General features: G+C 35.6%; 1 protein-coding gene across 15 annotated transcripts in view; it reads left to right on the forward strand.

Moving 5' to 3' along the window:
* The window catches only part of CDK12 (cyclin dependent kinase 12), a 104,174-nt gene that overhangs the window by 8,526 nt on the left and 75,467 nt on the right, over positions 1-20,181 (forward strand). For 13 of the 15 annotated variants that reach the window (XR_004256856.1, XR_004256858.1, XR_004256857.1 and 10 more), the window contains 11 exons: positions 2,215-2,391; positions 5,389-5,528; positions 7,188-7,358; positions 7,919-8,108; positions 9,155-9,211; positions 9,795-9,896; positions 10,404-10,481; positions 12,223-12,339; positions 14,789-14,920; positions 15,795-16,009; positions 19,671-20,135. Coding sequence is in view for 6 of the 15 variants with exons in the window: in XM_032235331.1 (XP_032091222.1) it covers positions 2,215-2,391; positions 5,389-5,528; positions 7,188-7,358; positions 7,919-8,108; positions 9,155-9,211; positions 9,795-9,896; positions 10,404-10,481; positions 12,223-12,339; positions 14,789-14,920; positions 15,795-16,009; positions 19,671-20,135 (1,844 nt within the window). In the remaining 9 variants the exon portion in view is untranslated. The remainder of the gene's footprint in view (positions 1-2,214; positions 2,392-5,388; positions 5,529-7,187; positions 7,359-7,918; positions 8,109-9,154; positions 9,212-9,794; positions 9,897-10,403; positions 10,482-12,222; positions 12,340-14,788; positions 14,921-15,794; positions 16,010-19,670; positions 20,136-20,181) is intronic. The other 2 variants (XM_032235326.1, XM_032235328.1) reach the window with 1 other exon arrangement.

The following is a 20,181-nucleotide window of genomic DNA, read 5'->3' on the forward strand; positions in this document are numbered from 1 at the left end:
TAAGGTTTGTAGACACTGCTATTTTACAAAGACTTGTTAGTATCATGTATTGCTCATCTTGCTCAGTTCTGATGCAAAGATTGGTATTTGAAAACTGTTGAGCTGATGCAGTAAATGCTGCAGTCAATAGAATTCACAGGAGTAGTAACCTGTTTGCTGCCTCCAAAAGCTTGAATTTGTAGTAATGTGGACAAGAATGGAAATTTCTTGCAGAATACAAAAGATGTACCTCCTTAATAGAAAATAACTTGGATAGCTGGCAAGGAGAGGGCTTTATTTAAAATACTTGATAGGTATTGCTGGTCAGGATACTTTTAGAGATAAACAACAGTTGATAATCCTATTGTTGTTTTCAGAGTTTACACTTGCCTTGCAGTGCTTTTTATGAACATAGCTCTGAATTCATGACTAGAGAATTTTTAAATAGGCGAGCAATGTGCTTTTTGACCCATTATTCCCCCTAAATAGCCAATGTGTATTTATTTGTTTTGTTATCAGTATTTGATTGCTATATTTGGAGACAGGAATGATGATCTTAAATCAGATATTTATTTTTGGGGGTGCTGGTGGTGGTAAAGTATAACTTGGCCATCTTGGTTACCGTCTTCATTTTTCCTCTTGCTGGACATGTTACCCTGTTTTCATGTGTCTCCTTTCGCACACAGAGAATGATGGGAGGACAGTGCAAGACCAAGATTTGCTGTGGCTGTGACCTGATTTTTCTCAGCCATATTATAATTTCTCACACTTTCCATTTTCTTTATTTTAATTTGAGTCTTTTTCCAGATTCAAATATTCATCCTGCTATAGGGAATTTATAACTAATATCATAGTGAAAACTTAATATTTAGATATCTGGGGATGCATAGCTGGATTTTTATGTTCCTTTGAGATCTTGAATGGGGCAGCGTGACAGGGATCTGTCTGATGAACCTGACGTAATTTTAGGCAGAAATGTATATCTTCTTTGTGTACTATTCCTATTTTTTTAGAAATATTGCTTAAAATAATTATTATTTTTTGCTTCACAAGTTCTTTGGAAGAAAGATGCTATAGAAAAATAGTAGTATAAATGGTTGGAGGAAAAGAATCATTGTCAATTACTAGTATTTGGATTTCATGCCTACTGTTTTTGTAAGAGTTGTGTTGGAATATGACACAGAACCCAGGCAACTAAATTTCCATCTTATTTTTTTTTAAAGGACAATTCTATCCACCAATTCACAGAATACCATCTTGAGAATTATGCAGTAGAAATGTGCTGAACAAATAACTCTTTTCCAGCCAGGTTGAATACTTCAGAGACTATCAGTTGTTTTTCAGACTAGCTGGTTTGATTTCCAGGAAAAGAATTTTTCCTAATTTCAAATCTAGCAAACAGTTTTAATTCTCAAGTGTGTTTCCACTGTCCTGTGTTTGACAGGGGCTGGTAAAAGTGTAAAAATAGACATTATTAAGAGAGTTTTGTTACATTTTTGCTGGTAGAATTGGACTTCATTGATATTATATTGCTAATTTTCCACATGTCAATCAGCATATAGCACTATCTCTAACTAATAATTACAGAGGCAGTACATCATAATATCCAGGAATTGTAATTAATCTGTTTTAAAGTATTCATTTACAAAACTGTAGTTAGTATAAATTTTACATGTAGACAGTCTTCTATGTATCTATAGTAATCTAAGGGTATTTTGCTATTGCAAATCATGGGAATATTTTCAATCCTCACTTCAACATTAATAAAGTTAGTTAATTCTTATGGTTAAAAGCAGCAAATAGCTGCTTTAAGGGGAAAATGTAGTCAACCTTGGCCTGGAGTTCAAATTATTTCAAGCAATGATGTTTGAATAGTATGGTGGGTTTGGAGGAAGAAGGTACATAAAAATGTATGTGGTTATGAAAAAAATAATTTAACTTCAGTGTAGTTAAATTAGTTCAGTTAATGATTGTGTTTTATTTTTTTCCTTCCATTGCATTAAAAATGACACATTTTTAAACCCCAGAATTTTGAATTTTCAGCTGTATATCAGGTACTAAACTTCAATATTAAAATGGTGTAACCTTTGGTTACATTGATTTCCTCTAGATATTTCTATCAGTAACTTTATAATTGTAGCAGCTAAATGATATCCATCTGTGTTAAACCTTGGAGATGTAGAACAATGATCAGCTTCTGAATAGTTAACACTTTTCTTTTCTCCGGTGCTTTAGTCCAAAGGAGATTGTTCCTCTGAAGCCTGTGAAGAAAGAGAAAGAACAGAGACTACGATACTTGCTTACAGACCTCCCACTTCCTCCGGAGCTTCTTGGTGGAGACCCTTCACCGCCGGAGTCTCCAGAACCAAAGGCAGTCACACCACCTCAGCAATCATTAAGAAAGAGACCAAAGTAAGAACTAAATATACTTTTATTTAATGGATTTGTTCAAAGTACTTTATTTCTTTAGGATAACATTGAGGATTGGCAAAAACAAATGAATTGGGTAGTTAATAGATCTAGCCAAATCACCTTTTCATCTTGTACCATGGCAAAGCTAATATAACTTCATTCGCATGACTCTAGATTTAATTTTGATTAGTACTGGTAAATAACACTTGTATTTCCAATTGAAATACAATCCATTTTGAAATGGATAGAAATGGAAACTTAGGGAATCTTAAAATTCAGATTCAGTTTATAGTGCAAGGAAGATAAAATTTGATCCTCAGCTTGATATCCATGTTGTCGGCTAGCCAGTGTATCCGACAACATCTCCCTTAGAATCTGTCCGACATAATTTTTATCTAGTTTTTATTTTATAGCCTGTAATTTAAAATAAAATAAGAGTTAAGCATATTGCAAAGCACCACTTTCAAATATGATTGGTATTTCTATTAATGTATTTCACATAACTCTTAGAAATATTCTTGAAAATAAAATGGCATATGAATTTAGCTAGAGCTTTGTTTCTAAGTATACCTCCCCAGGAGAAAATAAATGAAAACCAAGATAAACCAAGTGTCCTGTTTGGATGAAAAACTGGCTTATTTTTAGCATTATGGAAGCATTTTGAACTCTTTTGAATTCAAAAACAGTGTGAAAATGCTGAAAACAATACTTTTACTGAGACAAAATAGAATTGAGAACTCTCTTTTTTAGAGTATTTCAGGAACTCTGTCATTATTAAATAAAGAATAATACAGTCTGTAAATTTTATATGAAAATTGCAGTTGGATTTTGTTTTTACGCACTGTTAACCATCCTCTAGAAACCATTTTGTGCTGAGACAGGTAACCCCTTCCACCCAGCCATTTTGCGATAATACCCATGGATGCACTGATCAATATGCAGGTATCAGGAAAAGAGAAGTCAAAAGCTAAGTACTTGAGTGACTACACATGTGTATTAATCTTACACGTGTATCTACCTTAAAGATGAAAATGTTTAATGAATATTGTTCTTATGTCGAGAGCAGAAAACTAGAATTATGCAGTTATTAATATTCTTTCAGCTATTGCTTTATAGAGAAAATTTTTGAAATATATATTTAATTTATAAATATATAATTTTTAAAGAATTTTGATTATGATAAAATCTAATATAAACTAAACTTAAAGTAAGATAACAAAATAAAAAGAAGTAAAAGGTGCAAGAAAAAAGAGAACCGGAAAAGTAAGAATAAAGAAAAATATATAAAGGAATGACTTCCAACTTTCATAACAGATCTAGCTTTGTCATTTGTATTTCTGTTTTAAATGTTAAAACCCCAGCAAGTTAATGTAGGTAGAGTGAAACATCCTTTTCTAGGTCATTTTCTTTACCTGTCAGATGTAAATCCATTTTTGATTCCATCTGTTTTGCCAGATAAAATTTATTTTTTACATTTGTCATTTCTTCATAATACCTTTTGAACAGAATCTATCCAGAGAAGCAGACCTCATTATTGATATTGTTGATAGTGTGCTACTATTTTCAGATTCCATTCTTCAAAAGTCTTGAATATTTTTTACTACTATAAGATTTTGCATCATTTTACAGACTTGTAATTCTGTTTTACCTAAAAAATTTAGCCATCTTTTTAAAGTGTATCATTAAATCTTCAAATGATTTTGTGATATTATACCTGCTTATGTTTCTTTTCCTCCAGAGAAGTTAGCTGATAAAATCATTATTATATTTCATTAATAAACAATGTGAAAAATTAAAAAAACTATCTAACCAAAAATATATTAGTGATTCATTAAAGGAATTACATATATTGCAGTAATTTAAAAAATAGGGACGAAAAAGAAAAAATGTAGGAAAACAGAAAAAATAAGATCTAATATAATCATAATTTATATCATAATATAAAATTAATTCAATTCTTAAATTTATTATTAAATCCATGGGATATTAGCTTGTCATTTTTAGAGTATAACTACATTTCAAAAATTGATAAAGACCACATATATGACTTCCACTTCTTAACATCTTTCCATTTACATGAAATAATTCCATATATGTCTAGGTGATGCAGTACTGCAGGCTACTTCTGCTGATTGACCGCAATTTGGCAATTCAAATCTCACCAGACTCAAGATTGATTCAGCCTTCCATCCTTCTGAGGTGGATAAAGTGAGGATCCAAATAGTTGGGGGCGATATGCTGACTCTGTAAACTGCTTAGAGAAGGCTGTAAAGCAGTAAATTAATCTTAAATGCTAAGTACTATTGCTATCTATATAATTATCCGTAATAGTCTTGCATTTAATTGAGCCAGAATTCTTAATAAAATATCAAACTCCATAATTAGAATAATCTCATCATCACATACCTGTAACATGTATATTTTCTTAGGAATATAATACATAAAATGTCTTCAAATTTTTTACAACATAGGGTGAGAAATCAGAACTCAATGACACCTTGGCAATACCATTTCTCAAATATACTGAACTGTGATGTGTTTTTTTTTTTTTTTTTGGTTTAGCAAATTATGTGAACCATTGAGGTTTATAAACTATGGTTAGTATTTAATCATGAATAAATTAACCAATTGTGGTTTATTTAATAAATTGTTAAATAAGCCATTATTCCTGTCTGAACCTGGAATATACAGTTTCATACTTAATGTAATACTACCTGGAAAACTTAAGTATAATCTTTTTTTCAATTGTTAAGAAAAAGGGTAGCTTGTATTCATAATAGGTATCACATGTGTTAGGTATCACAGCATTTCTGATATACAATACACACACACACACACACACATACATACAGACATACACACACAGATCCGAGTAGGATGATCAGAAAATATTTTTGAAAGAGTTTTGTCTTAGAATTACACATTTTAACAATTATTCTGTTTGCTTCCCACCCACCCCACACTCACATCCCCCCCACTGCCCCATATCTCTTCCAGAATCTGTTGCCCTCGTTATGGTGAGAGGAGACAGACAGAAAGTGATTGGGGAAAGCGCTGTGTGGACAAATTTGATATTATTGGTATTATTGGTGAGGGAACATATGGGCAAGTGTACAAAGCCAAGGACAAGGATACAGGTGAGTTTAAAAACATGGATTATTTTTAATTTTCTTTTTCTGAGCATATATATGTATGTGTGTGCTTGTATGTATATATACACACTACATACATATACATACATACATGTTGTAACCCAGGTCGTCTAGGAGACAGACTACGATAGAGTCTTTCATTGCTCTGTTAAATTCCACAACAAACAGCCTTAAAGTGGCTAGTAATGCTCCACCCTACATTTCCCTGAAGGCAGCCACCCAGTCCAACAAACAAAAGCCAGTAAGCAACAAAACCAATTTGGAAAGGCAGAGAGGAAGTCCAAAGACTAGGTGCAAGGTCACAGGGCAAGGGCAAGGCAAAAAGGCAAAAGGCAAGACAAGCTGAAACGAGACAAGGCTGAGTTTTTCCCCAAAGCTGGAGAATCTCCCCTGGCTTCTCCTTAAGTCAACCCATGTTAGGCATTCCTTGTGAGAAGGGGTAGAATGACCTTCTTCAAAGCAGCCTCTTAGGCCTCCTTTGAGCTTGCTTCTGTTCTGCTCTCTGTGTCGCCAGATTGAGTGTGGGAGGCAGCTATTCTTCATCAGAAGGGATCTGCTGACTCTGAACACCACTTTCTGTAGCCAATCCTCCCCCAGGTCTGTGAGGTCAGACAGCTCTCTGTCTGGTTGGCCACCTCCCCAATGCCTGGGGGGCCTGGGACAGCATTGTCCTCAGCCCCTGGCCTCTCCAAACATTGCAAAGAATGGCATTATGCCATCCCTGTCAGACGGTCCTGGTTCCATCTCCCTTGCCTCCTCCGAATAACAACATACACACAGACACCACAAACACATATGACAGGAGAGAGAGTTATAGTTATTTATTGACAGATATTATAAGATCTTTTATTATTTTTAGTATAAAAGTGTGACTTCTGTTTATAAAGGAACAAGTGATTTATCTATACAGTTAGTCCTTGACTTACAACCAAAATGTGTCATGTGATCTTCATTTGTAACTTTCCCAGTTGTCTTCGACACACAGAATTAATGTGGGAAGCCAAATTTTGTTTTTGTTGCAATTGTAGGTCAAGGCACCAGATGGTTAGATTTTAACTGTTTTTATGCTACAATAATAATTAAATAATAAATTGCCAATAAATTTTATAAGTAAAAAATGCAAGTCATCATATTATTAAATAAATCACTTCGTCTTTAAGCAAAATGAGACATCTTTTTTTGCTGGGAACTGACAAAAATGTCACAAATTGTGGTCGTGTGATCATACGATTGGTCATAAGTACAAGCAATTGCCAAGTGCCTGAACTATCATGTGACCCAGGGGTGGGTTCCTGCTGCCGCTACTGCCGGTTCACTCAGGTACCCATCATACACACGTGCTTGATGCGTGCTATGCACGCATGCACAGTGAAACAAAAATTGCTCTGCGCATGCGCAGAAGGCAAAAACTGTGTGTGGCTGTCATAGTTTTGAGGACAAGTTTTAAGTAAAAAAAAAAATTCAAGTCTGTTTTAACTGAATGGTCATTAAATGGTTGGTCCTAATTCGCAGACCACTTGTCTTCATTGTCTACTCAGATAAATGACAAACAGGAACATGTTTAAGGAGGATCCTATTTTTTGTTTATCTTGTTTTGTTTGACCATTATTACTTTTATAATTTGCTGTGTTCTGTATTTCGCAGGTGAATTGGTAGCTTTGAAAAAAGTAAGGCTGGACAATGAAAAAGAAGGCTTCCCTATTACAGCTATCCGTGAAATCAAGATTCTCAGACAATTGATTCATCGGAGTGTTGTCAACATGAAGGAAATTGTTACAGACAAACAAGATGCACTGGATTTCAAGAAGGACAAAGGTACTCATTGTCAAATAAGATTGTTTGGAAATAGATTGTGAGATTATGACCTGCGTTTCAAATTAACTGGCTTACTTAGCAGTAATAAACATGCTTTGTACATTAAAGAAAAGTATTATGAGGAGATATATTTTAATTTTGTCTAGAGTGTCAGAATGTCAGTGGCTTACTTTATAACAAACATCTGGGTAAGAAGCTTCCTATTCATCTTGAGGATCTGTTGTAAAATTTTGAGAGAAACTCTGTGCTGTGTAAGATAATCAGGTTCTTTAATAATAGATAAAGGGAGGAATATTGCTATTCTTAGGATTAAAAATTTATTTACAATTTAGATATGCAGACGCAATTGTCTTGATAATGAATACTAAGTGATATGGAACATTAAATGATGTACTATCCTTTTTTCTGAGAACACAATTTATGGCATTTACATTTTTTGACTTATGGCAATCTACTTTAGAATATTATAAATACGGTGTGCTAAATTTTGATGTGCTAAATGTTCATATTTTAATTCTTAAATAAAAATAATGATGTTTGTCTTTTTAACCTTCTGGTAGGTGCCTTTTATCTTGTATTTGAATATATGGACCATGACCTCATGGGATTGCTAGAATCTGGGTTGGTGCATTTCTCAGAGGACCATATCAAATCATTCATGAAGCAGTTAATGGAGGGACTAGACTATTGTCACAAAAAGAACTTTCTTCATCGAGATATCAAATGTTCCAACATCTTATTAAATAACAGGTAATGATGTAAATTTATTTTATATTAGATGACTTTGTATGGGAATTGAAAAATTGTTTTCTCAATGTTCTATCCAGTATATTTAAAAAATGTCCATTGTATTCTTATTCTTCCTGAGATATGAGGAAGATGATTTGTTCTGTATTCTTTTGCCTGCTCTGGTAATAATTTGAAAGCAAAAATTTAATGCACCAGTATCATGAAACACATTTCTAATGGAAATCTATGTAACTGTCATCATTCCATCAAGTAAAATGTCTTTTATATATACCACCGTTTGTTCATTTAAGTTACATAAATTTTGCCATATATAACAGTAGCTGGCTGCCATTTCCGTTAAACAATCATGCCACCTAGAGTCATTTTTGGTAAGATAGTCTAGATTTTTAAAAATGCTGCTAGTTTTCTATCAGAATGCTTCATCCATGAACTTTTCTTACTGTGGTAACACCAGATCCAACGACTTCATATAAACATTTTCACAGCAAACGGGGATTTGTCATGAATATTTATCTTATATAATATATTTCAATCTGATCTCACTCAGAGAACTCTTTAAAATATACTGAATTCCTATTGGATTCATGTTTTCATTATGAAAATAATTCAGAAAGAGAAAAAGCCAAGGGCAGCTGACCTCAGCAGAACTATTGGATCTGGTCTATATATTTTAAAAATTCTGAGGCTATTTATTAATTACTTTACTTCACCTTTGTAACTCTTCCCCTGCTGCATGTTTAACCCTCTATTACACGTGGGGAAGCGGGGGGAAGTCTAGGAATTGATGAATGACTTGAAAATGTATTTCCATGCATTCTTGCTCTCCCCAAATTTCTAAAATGATAGATTCTGTACTTGAAAAATAGAATTATATCTATAAATTTGTAGGATAACTTTGTAGGGAATCTCTTCTGTAGGAGATTTCTGTGTCTTGAAAGTGTGGTTTACAGGTACCTGCTGCAAATTCAGTAATCCTTGTTTATGCAATGTTTCTCTTTTGTGTAAAATGTTGTTACTAAAGTTTCACAATTATTATTTTTATGCAGTGGGCAGATCAAGTTGGCAGACTTCGGTCTTGCCCGACTTTACAGTTCAGAAGAAAGGTAAGATGTTTAAGAGGAGCATGGGCATGATTTTACACATAATATATCTGGATGGATTGCTGTACAAACCGTATTGAATTCAATTGCAAACAAACATATAGGAGTTATCTTTGTTGTCTCTCTTTTTGAGTCAGTAATGTTAATGAGGGAGCTGATTGCATGGTCTTTGCCTGTTTTTTGGCTGCTAATTATTTTGAACTTTAGATACCCAATAATAAAAGCAATGATTTTTCTAATTCTGTTTATAAAATAGCAGAGAGAAAGCATTGACCTATCTTTTTTTAATTAATTAAAATATCCTCCTTGAACACCTGATACATGATGATTTTCTGTAGAGAGGGGATGAGATCAGAGACAGTTTATTTCTTGTTGTCTCTGTAACTGCATCTTGATCACTTTTCATTATGAATGCTTGAGGCTGGACTTGAGAATAACTTTAAATGAAATTTGTAGTAGCTTAAAAATGCTGCTTAAATAATTAATAGTCATTCTGTTGATTGTACCATCTAATATATTTCTGTTTACATTGATTCTTACCGAATTATTGAACCTAAATGTTTTTTATAATTGTTTTTTCACTTAGCCGTCCATATACCAATAAAGTCATTACATTATGGTATCGACCACCAGAATTGCTGCTAGGCGAGGAGCGTTACACACCAGCAATAGATGTCTGGAGCTGTGGGTAAGCCAGTGACTCTTCCATGCTTTGGTTTCTGATATTAACTTGTGGCTACAATCTGCAGTGGTTCATACCTCAAGGTTTAAGCATAGTGTGGCTGAAATTCTATTTAGTTTTGATCAGCCTTAAATAACTATGATGAATCTAATTTTTTGCTGTTTCTTTGGACAGTAGCCACAAGCACATGCAAAAGCTCACTTCTAACAAAAACCTTTAGGTTTTTGTATTTAAAATATTCTATTGTTCTTTTTTATAAATGTGAATTAAAATATAATATTGTTCATGGCAATAATTTTCTTCAGAAAATATGAAGATGTATCTTCCACAAGGCAATGGGAAATGCTGCTAGGTAAATGCAGATAGGTCCTTTGCATGCACTTTTCATTGGCAATTTGCTAGATATCTAATAAGATCCCTAGGCAGCCAAGAGAAGCTTGCCATCCCTCCCTCCCCTCCCAAGTACTCCAATTTATGCTATTGGTGTTTTAGCTTGTTCTGTTTTCTTCCTAGTTGCATCCTTGGGGAACTGTTTACAAAGAAACCTATTTTTCAAGCTAATCTTGAGTTGTCCCAGCTTGAATTAATCAGGTAAAGCGTTATATGAATGATAGAAAGGAGATTGGGCACAGAAAGTAGTTTGTGTATTCTGCCTTGGCTGTGCCAGCAGTTGTCATTTTTTCTAGAATTGCAAGCAATTATATTAGGTCCAGATCAGATCTATGAACAATATGTACCAGCTGGTTGCTCATGTTAGAAATGTACATAGATGCCAGGAAAATGCTTTTCTTGAGTTTTTTTAAACATACATAACTGTATCTTATATTAGGAGTCTCTATCTCCAGCCTGGTAATCCACTCTTCAGGAGACAGGAATCCAGAATTCTGTATATGCAGCTTATTTCTACCTGTGATTTTGAATTGTGATTCTAATGGTGCTGTTAGATGGCTAGAAACTAGCATTTAGGCTCCCTTTAAATACCATACAAAGTTGGGAAAGAGGCCAGGGCAGAAAAGAATAGTTATGTGGCTTATTTAGCTGGTCAAGATCTTCTATTCCTTGGGGGAAAAGTACAGTTTCGTCAGCTGCAAAGTCTTCTCTAGAGCATCATTTTCTGTTCAAGTAACTTAATCCTTGTTAGGAATCTTTCTAAAATCTGAAATTCATTGCCTGGGCCCAGAGTCACCTTGTTGGTGAGATGGACAGCATTTGAGTTAAATAAATAAATACATTTTTATTATTCATCTACAAGCATTTCCTTTAGCTAATCTTAATCATGGTTCACCCCACCCTTCCTGGCAGAGTGGGCATACTGTGGATCTAGTCAGCCAAGGAATTTCAGCTGACAGGATCTAGGAGAAGAACCACCTTTGCTGTGGCTCCTGTCCTCTGGATGTTTCAAAAGAGCTTCAAGACCTGGCCCTGCCAGATGGTTTGAAAATCCAGTGGGGGAGCTCCATACTGGAGACGGTTCAGTAGTTAAAACTCAATGCTACCTCCCTCCCCCGATGTCTTTGGCTCCCTTCTTTGCCACATTGCCTCATTGATTTTATCTGTGAAATCTTTTTATTTGCTGTGTTTTTATAATGGATGATTTTACAGTTTTTTTTTTAATGTTTTTATGTTGTAAGCCACCCAGAATTGTTGGATATGAGATGGGTGGCAAATAAATGTAATCAATCAATCATCTTTGTGCTTGTCAGAATGTTCAATTTGCTATTATATATGAATGGGGACTCATTTCTGTGATGCTTTAAATATCACAAAAAAAGTGGGGGGGGGGCTTCTTCATATGTCTTCTGCATTTAGAGATGACGAATGGAAATTTCACTCTTGCTGCCCAAATTCTATTTCATTTTATTTTCCCTAATGCTCTTTTTACTTCAGTTTTAAAGGCCATGCTAATAGCTATTTATGAATCCTTTGAGATATTTAAAATAAAATTTGAGTTTAAGTAGACAGAATTGAAAATCATTTATATATACTCTTTCTGAATTTCCTCTTTAATAATTAGGAGGGAGAGTGGGAGGGAGGGTGGGAGGGAGAGAGAGAAATGGAGGGGGAGAGAGCCAGACACAAAATCAGCCAGCTGGCTTTCATGCCTAAGAGAGACCTAGATCTTGTGATCTCCTAATTTCTAGGCTAGCACATTAACCACTATGCCAAAAGATAGTGGTTTCTATACTGTACCATATCAACAAATGGGGGAAAGGTGATGCACAAATGTTGATACTGTGATATTTGGAGTTATAGTTGGATGAGCACAGAACTGAGTGACTTCAAGTGTTATGTTTATCGAGAGATTCAAAACTGTGTTTACATTTCCTTGCAGCCGTCTTTGTGGGAGCCCGTGTCCAGCTGCATGGCCAGATGTCATCAAACTTCCCTACTTCAACACCATGAAACCTAAGAAGCAATATCGTAGGCGCCTGCGGGAGGAGTTTTCTTTGTAAGTTGATATACTGTTTTTTGGATGAGAGCTAGCATTGTCTGCAATACGTCTTTATGTTTAATATAACACTATAAAGCGCAATATCTATTTTTTTTATTTCCATATGCTATCTCTGTGAATATGAGATAATGTAGTGGTGCAGAGGCTCACCACTTGTTTTCCTAAAAAAGCTTGCTCGGGTTCCTCCCTTTCAAAAAAACAGGTTGAGTTAGATTTTTAGGAAGTAACTTAAAAAAAAAACACTATGATTTTATAATAAATTTAATTTCAATTTAATTTTTATAAATAATTCAAAGTGTCAAACATACCTAATATTCCTCCTCCTTTCTTATTCCACTTCAACAACCCTGTGAAGTGGGTTGGCCTGATAAAGACTGACTAGCCTAAAGTCATCCAGCCAGCTTTCATGCCTAAGGCTGGACTAAAACTCACAGTCTCCCAGTTTCTAGACCAATTTTTGGGGTTGGAAAAGAGAGATGGATGAATTTGTTGACATATCATGTATGCTTACTGCAGTTGTAGATAATTTTATTTGGCCCGGTGTATATTGTTAATTGTATTGAGACATCTGTGAACTTCCAGGGCCTAAAGCCACAGACTTTGGTGGAGTCTAGATGAGAATTAGGAGAGGACATGGAGACATTTAACTGTTTCTGCTCTTAACTGCATTCAGTAGTGTCCAATAAGTGTCTTGGATAAAGGGGGAGGAGTGATTACTTACTTCCAGTACAAGGGAAAAAATACAAATTGTTTTTCTTTTTTCCCCCCATAGCATACTTGAGAACACTTTGCGCTCAAAGCATCCATTCTTAGGAAATTCATGGTTGGGAAATTAGATGAATTTAAAATATACTACAAGGTCTCATTTCAGGGACTGGGACTTCTAGAACTTTGTTATTAGTACTGGTTTTTTTATTATAAATAATTGGTACTGATATTACTGTTTATTCATCGCACTTGTGTCTTAGTTGAATGGAGAAAGCATATGGATATGAGTAAATGTAAATTTTGTTGCCAAATTCCCAAATCATATTCTCTTTTGTCAGCACTTAGATTACCGGTATACATTCATTTGAATTACTATATGTGCCATAGCCATGTACATCTGATGGAAATGAATGGAGCATAATCATCTGGTTAGTCAGCAAAGAGCATTAGATCCATGTCCTGAAACAGTAGGCTTTAAGTAGGAAAGAAATGAGGAAATCCATACACATGGGTTCAATTTTCAGTGATTTAATTCCAACACTGCCGATACCCTTTTAAGATTATCCTATCCTTTCTTCTGTGGCTGGTATATTGGATTGATTTTTAAATGAACATATGGAGATGACTAATATGAAATCAAATTTGGCCATGTAATCCAGAAACATCTGCTTTGACTAGTATCAGTTCTACAGACAAACACTTCACAATTGATAATGATTAACACATGGGTTTGAAGAACAAATTACCAGAAACATGTATTTTCAAGTATCAAATTGCAGTGCAGATAGTCCTTGATTTACAACAATTCATTTAATGACCATTCAAAGTTACAATAGCACTGGAAAAAGTAACGTATTACCATTTTTCACATTCACAACTATTGCAGCATCCCCATGTTCATGTGATTAAAATCCAGACGTTTGGCAACTGACTCACATTTATGATGTTTGCAATGTTCTGGGAATCATGTGATAACCTTTTGCGACCTTCTGACAAGCAAAATCAGTGTGGAAGCCAGATTCACTTAACAACTGTGGCAACAAAGATCATAAACTGGAATGAAACTCACTTAACAACTGTCTCACTTAGCAACAGAATTGTTGGGCTCAGTTATCATAAGTCAAGGACTACCTGTATGAAAGACAGATGTGTATCCATGTTCAATGAATAAGTTCTTTTCCAAATGCTTGATACCAAATGGCTCATTCTGACCCACCTTTCATGGAGTGCTGCCCTCTAAAAATACAGTTCTACAAGTGTCAGTTGAATTTCCTGGCAAAAGCATAATGCAAACAAGGGCTATGTTGGTGTTCCAGGGGTTCCCTGAAGTATATTTTGGAAACTGATATTGAAGTTTTATTCATAGTTGGAGAGGGCCTTGGAGGCACAAAATACATAGTTGTATGCTATAGATTGGCCTTGCCTGATAAAAACTTAAAAAAACAGGTTGTCTTAAATATTTGAAAATTATATCAAGTAATTTGACTTCTGAAATTTTATAGTGTCATATTTGAACATTTAAAATTTGTAATCTTAAATTAATTTAAATATTTTAATGTTGATTTTATATGCTGTTTATATATTAATTACATCGTACACTAAGTAGGTCCATTCCCTGAATGAATGAATGAATGAATGAACGAATAAATAAACAAACAAACAAACAAACAAACAAATAACATTGCTGATTATTGTGGCAACTCTGGCCTCTCCTCCCCATATTTTTTTCATCTTCTAGCATTCCTACTACTGCCCTTGACTTGCTAGACCATATGCTAACACTGGACCCCAATAAGCGATGTACAGCAGAGCAAACATTGCAGAGTGACTTCCTAAAGGATGTTGATATCAGCAAGATGGATCCTCCAGAGTAAGTATCCCGCTAAAGGAAGAAAAACCCTCCCTTGGTTTACAAACTAGTTCAAATTTGGAGGATAGCTTAGAATTATCTGCCTTGTACTTCAGTCCCAATCTCTGCTTTTTCTTTGAACATGCGAAGATGCTCCTGGCCATTCGCTTTATTCCTGTGATATGTCTGCACATAGCCACCTCACTCACTCTCTCTCTCTCTCTCTCACACACACACACACACAGATCAAGGTCCCTTTGGAACCTTGGAGCTACAGGTAGATGAGGCAAGGAGAAAATTGTTTAATCAAAGAAAAAAAATAGGCATTGCTAGATTTTTGGGCCACAGAAGGACCCACTGGAGAAGAGCCTAATGCTGGGAGAGATTGAGGGCAAAAGAAGAAGGGAATGACAGAATAAGGTGGCTGGATGGAGTCACTGAAGCAGTAGGCGTGATCTTAAATGGACTCCAGAGGATGGTAGAGGACAGGAAGGCTTGGAGGAACATTGTCATATGGGGTCACAATGGGTCAGACACGACTTCGCAACTAACAACAGATTCACATTTTTTCTGCAACTCCAAATTTTTATTAACTGAAATGGCACGATATATATGCCCTAAGCTTTAAAAAAGGAGTGGTGCAATTCTTGTGGCTTTTATACAGCTTTAAAATCTCTTGTGAAGTCTAAGACAAGGTTTATTCCTCCTTTAATTCACTCACTCCAAATGACCTCCTTTTTGACATATAAGAACACATGAAAAAGTTTTGTGTTGGACTGTTGCTGTAAACATCATCTAAAATGAGAGAAATACCAATAATCTAATATTAGAAATTTTCTTTTGATTATTTGCACTTGCCATTATTGTCTCTAATGTTTGTATATTGTCTTTCTAGCCTCCCTCGTTGGCAGGATTGTCATGAACTCTGGAGTAAGAAACGCCGACGGCAACGACAAAGTGGGATTGCGGTGGAGGAACCTCCCCTGGCAAAGGTTTCCCGGAAGGACACCGCCTCTGCAATAAGCACTGAAGCTACCAAGAATCATAGCAGTCCAGTACCCCCGCAGCCTGCTCAGATCAAAACGCAACCTGGTGCTGGAGACACATTTGGTTAGTGTGTAACCTAGGAAAATCCTTCAAGGTTTAATTAATTGGCAGGATTTTTTGCTTTCTTAAATGCTTGGAAATTCAAATCATAAGTAATAATTTTGAAAAGGGTTATGCATCATAGCATGAAAAATGTAATCCTATTGCAAATCCTATTTATATATTTATATCGCATCATCAATTAATTTGTTCTGAGATAGCTCTTAAGGAAACCTACCATAAAAACTGGTATAATAATATTTTATTATATCTTTATTAAAGATAACTTAATAATAGCTTAAAGATATAATAATATTATTAATATGTTTAATTAAAACAGGAGGGAAATTGAATAGATCCTTCCAAAACTATTTGGGGGGGAATTTTATGAAGTGGAAAATTTCCAAACTGCCTTTTATTTAGAATAGTGATATATCCTTTTTTTAAAAACACATATGCATATTAATAATATATTCTTTATAGCCAATTTTGATTAGAAATTTCTTAGCTTTATTCCACCTTAATTGAAGTTTCTGGGTAGTTTTTGGAAATTTATACAATAATAATCATTTATTAAACTGGTAGTGTAGGCCAGCTACCAGTAGTTGTCAATGACCTTGGGTACTTCACAACAATCAAATTATAATAAAATTAATAAAAGAGAAATGATAATGATAAAAGATGGCAAGCACAACGAACCAAGGGATCAGACTCTATTGCCAAAGGCCTGGATAAAGAGCCAGTAAATTTGCTGGACTTCAGTTTAGCAGTCTTGATGGAAATCTCTTTACCATTTTACATGTGATAAATTCCTATTCACATATGTGAATAATAAATAATATACATATAGTGCATCATGTACATACTATTCAGTCAATAGTATGTGTTTTCAGACAGGGTTTACTTGTGCCTGTTCAGAACTAAGTCTCTCCTCTAATATGTTTTTATTAAACATTTCTAATAAATGTTTTTTGGGAGTGCTGTGGCTCTGTGGTTAAAAATGCTGAGCTTGTCAGCTGGAAAACTGGCAGCCCAGCTTTGAGACCTAAGTGCTGTGCAATGGGGTGGCTTCCCTTACTTGCTCCAGCTCCTCCCACTTAGCAGTTTCAAAGCATGCAAATGCAAGTAGATAAACAGGTACCATTATTGGTACCTATTTATTGTGGGAAGGTAACTGTTCTCTGTCCATTGGTGTATAGTGACATTGGCCACATGGCCATGGAAATGTCTTTGGACAACGCTGGCTCGGTCAGCCAAGAAACAGAGGAACACTGCCCCCCAACATCAGATGCAACTGGATAGGAGAAACCTTTACCTTTTACCTTTACCTTATTAGACATTTCAGATAAATATATAAACAAAGAAGGGAAAAAACAAAAGGGGCCAAAAATAAGCAAGGGATTTACAAATGATTTAGGGATGATAATCTTCCAGAATATGTCTATGGAGATTTTCAGTCATCCAGGTAATGTTGTCCCAAAGGTGTTTTTTTCAAGAGGCAACTGGACTTTCTGGTTTTTCTTTGAAGACATTTCGCTTCTCATCCAAGAAGTTTCTTTAGGTCTGGCTGGATGATGGGGAATGGAAGGCTTTTTATACTCTTTGCAGACAGCTGGCCATTTGCATACTTTTAGCGGGTCATTAAGGTCACTTGTGTCATTAGCAGTTCATTAAGGTTTATCTGTGTCATCAGGGTCACCTGAGTGGTGCAATTGGGTGTGGAGCCTTCCTGGAACTGTTGAAAGGACTGTGTTGTAGATTGGAGATGATGTCGTATCCCTCCCCTTCTGTTGAGAAAGGCTGGTCAATTTTTGACATAAATGGCCTCTTTAACTCCTCTTTCAAACCAGCAATCCTCTCTGTGCAAAATATGGACATCAAAAGAGTGGCCTGTATCTTTTAAATGATGGACGGCTGAATCTAACTCCAGGTGATCTTAACCCACTTATAAGCATTCAAATGATCAGCTGTCTGCAAGAGTATAAATCAGGGCTAGTCAACCTTTTTGTACCTACCGCCCACTTTTGTATCTCTGTTAGTAAAATTTTTTAACCCTCTACCGCTTCCAAAGTAATGGTGATTTATAAAGTAGGGAAGTAACTTTACTTTATAAAATTTATAAAGCAGAGTTACAGCAAACCCCTACCGCCCACCATGAAAGCTGGAATGCCCACTAGTGGGCGGTAGGGACCAGGTTGACTACCACTGGTATAAATCCTTCCAGTCAGAGCTGAAGAAGCTTCTTGGATGAGAAGCAAAATGTCTTCAAAGAAAAAACAGAAAGTCCAATTGTCTTTTGAAAAAAAGCACCTTTGAGATTTCCAGAATATAATTAATTGATTATAAATAATATAATACATTATATCATTTAAAAAGCTTGACCATCACTCTTAAGCTCTAAGCAAATAATACATATCTAGAAACATACTCAATGCAATATAAATCATAAAATGAAATTTGTAAAGTCCACATTATTAGGTCTACTCGGCTTTAGAAGTCCTATGAAATTACAATATACACTTCGCAATCCTACTGACCATTGGCTGTATTTTATTAATAAAATTATGCAGAGGAGTATTTAAATTTTGCATACGATAGAATTAATGTATTGAATTATAATTTAATTGGGTCCAGTTTGAATTAAATTCTGTGTCAGATTTACTTTTGAGATAAACAGTTATTTTAGTCATTGAGACACACTCCTACATTTAATTAACCATTCAAGGACTGTTGAAATATCCAGTCCTAGTGTCTCCTTCAGTCCCTTACTTAGTGTATCACTGACTTCAAAGACTTATTTAGCAAATTTGCTCATCCAAGGACCTGGTTACAAATCATACCAAAAAGTCCTGGAAAAAACAGATTATATAAATCCCTAAAAATCCCTGGCAGCTGCTTTTCGCTCTCAGTTTAGAAGATCTTTCCAAAAGACTAATGCATTAATAGTTTCTGAAGAGTCTAATAAAATTAACAGATTCATTTTCTGTCTTTCCTGACATCTATCATCCACCACACTAAAATGAGCTAAATTCTGGAAGCTGAAGACAAATGGGGCAAATGCATCGAGGGAGCTGAGGCTGCAATTCCAGCAGGCAGTAGTTCAAATTAGCAAGTCTATAAAACTGGACCAAACACAGGAATTTCCTTAATAGTATAGCCACATATAATAAAGGTGAATCGTGTGCTTTCCAGTTCTACAGTCTAGACTGATCCCCCAATTTAGTGAATGTCAGTTTTCCTGAACTTCAGTTTTTATAATCTCCAGCTAGTAACATGAAGGCTAAGTTCCAGATGAATAGAGGATACCAGACTGAGAGATGTTTCCATAGATTCAGCTCCGCAAGTAGGCATACAATCCATCCTGGTATGTCAGGTGAGAAGCTGGGCTTATGTGATAGTTCTCCCTCAAGCATTTTGAATGAGTCTCCTACTAGTATTTTGAATTCCTCTGGTTGACATTTCTGTTTGCCTCTGTATACACCCTATGTCCTTAGATTGCTGTGTCATTTATTATTCTTACATTAAATAATTGCAAAAAATATTTCTTGAAGGAAAAGAGGAGAGTAACACTAAATATATCTGTAAGCAAGAGGTAGAGTTACATATAGACAATTTCCTGTTCTACTTTATCTAAGGTCTTTTTGCTTCTTTTTCTGTTCCCTGGTGCCTTGTCTCATGTTTTCAGCAGGTCTTGGTGACATCACACAGCAGCTGAATCAGAGTGAGCTGGCTGTCTTACTGAACTTGTTGCAGAGCCAGACAGACCTAAGTGTTGCACAGATGGCCCAGCTACTCAACATTCATTCAAACCCTGAGATGCAGCAACAGCTAGAGGCCCTTAACCAGTCCATCAGTGCACTCAATGAAGCCACCACCACTACCACTCAGCAAGTGCAGGATTCCCAGAAAGTGCCTGAAGAGGAAACAGCTGTTGAGGAACCACCCCCACCAGCCCTTCCCTCTGAGGAACAACCCACTCCTGAAGCAGCAGGCACTCAGGGAGACATGCAAAGCGTTCTGGCAATTTTGCTGAGCCAGCTAATTAAAACCCAAGAGCCTGCAACAAATACAGAGCAGAATAGCAGTGAGAAGAACAGCGATCTACGGGGGCCACGGAAAACCCCCACTTTGCCTCAGGAGGAAACTGCAGGTAAATAAATTGAGACACCCCCTTGCTCCTAGGACTTAAGGGGGAA

Source organism: Thamnophis elegans, chromosome Z, assembly GCF_009769535.1.
Source record: "Thamnophis elegans isolate rThaEle1 chromosome Z, rThaEle1.pri, whole genome shotgun sequence".
Lineage (NCBI taxonomy): Eukaryota > Metazoa > Chordata > Lepidosauria > Squamata > Colubridae > Thamnophis > Thamnophis elegans.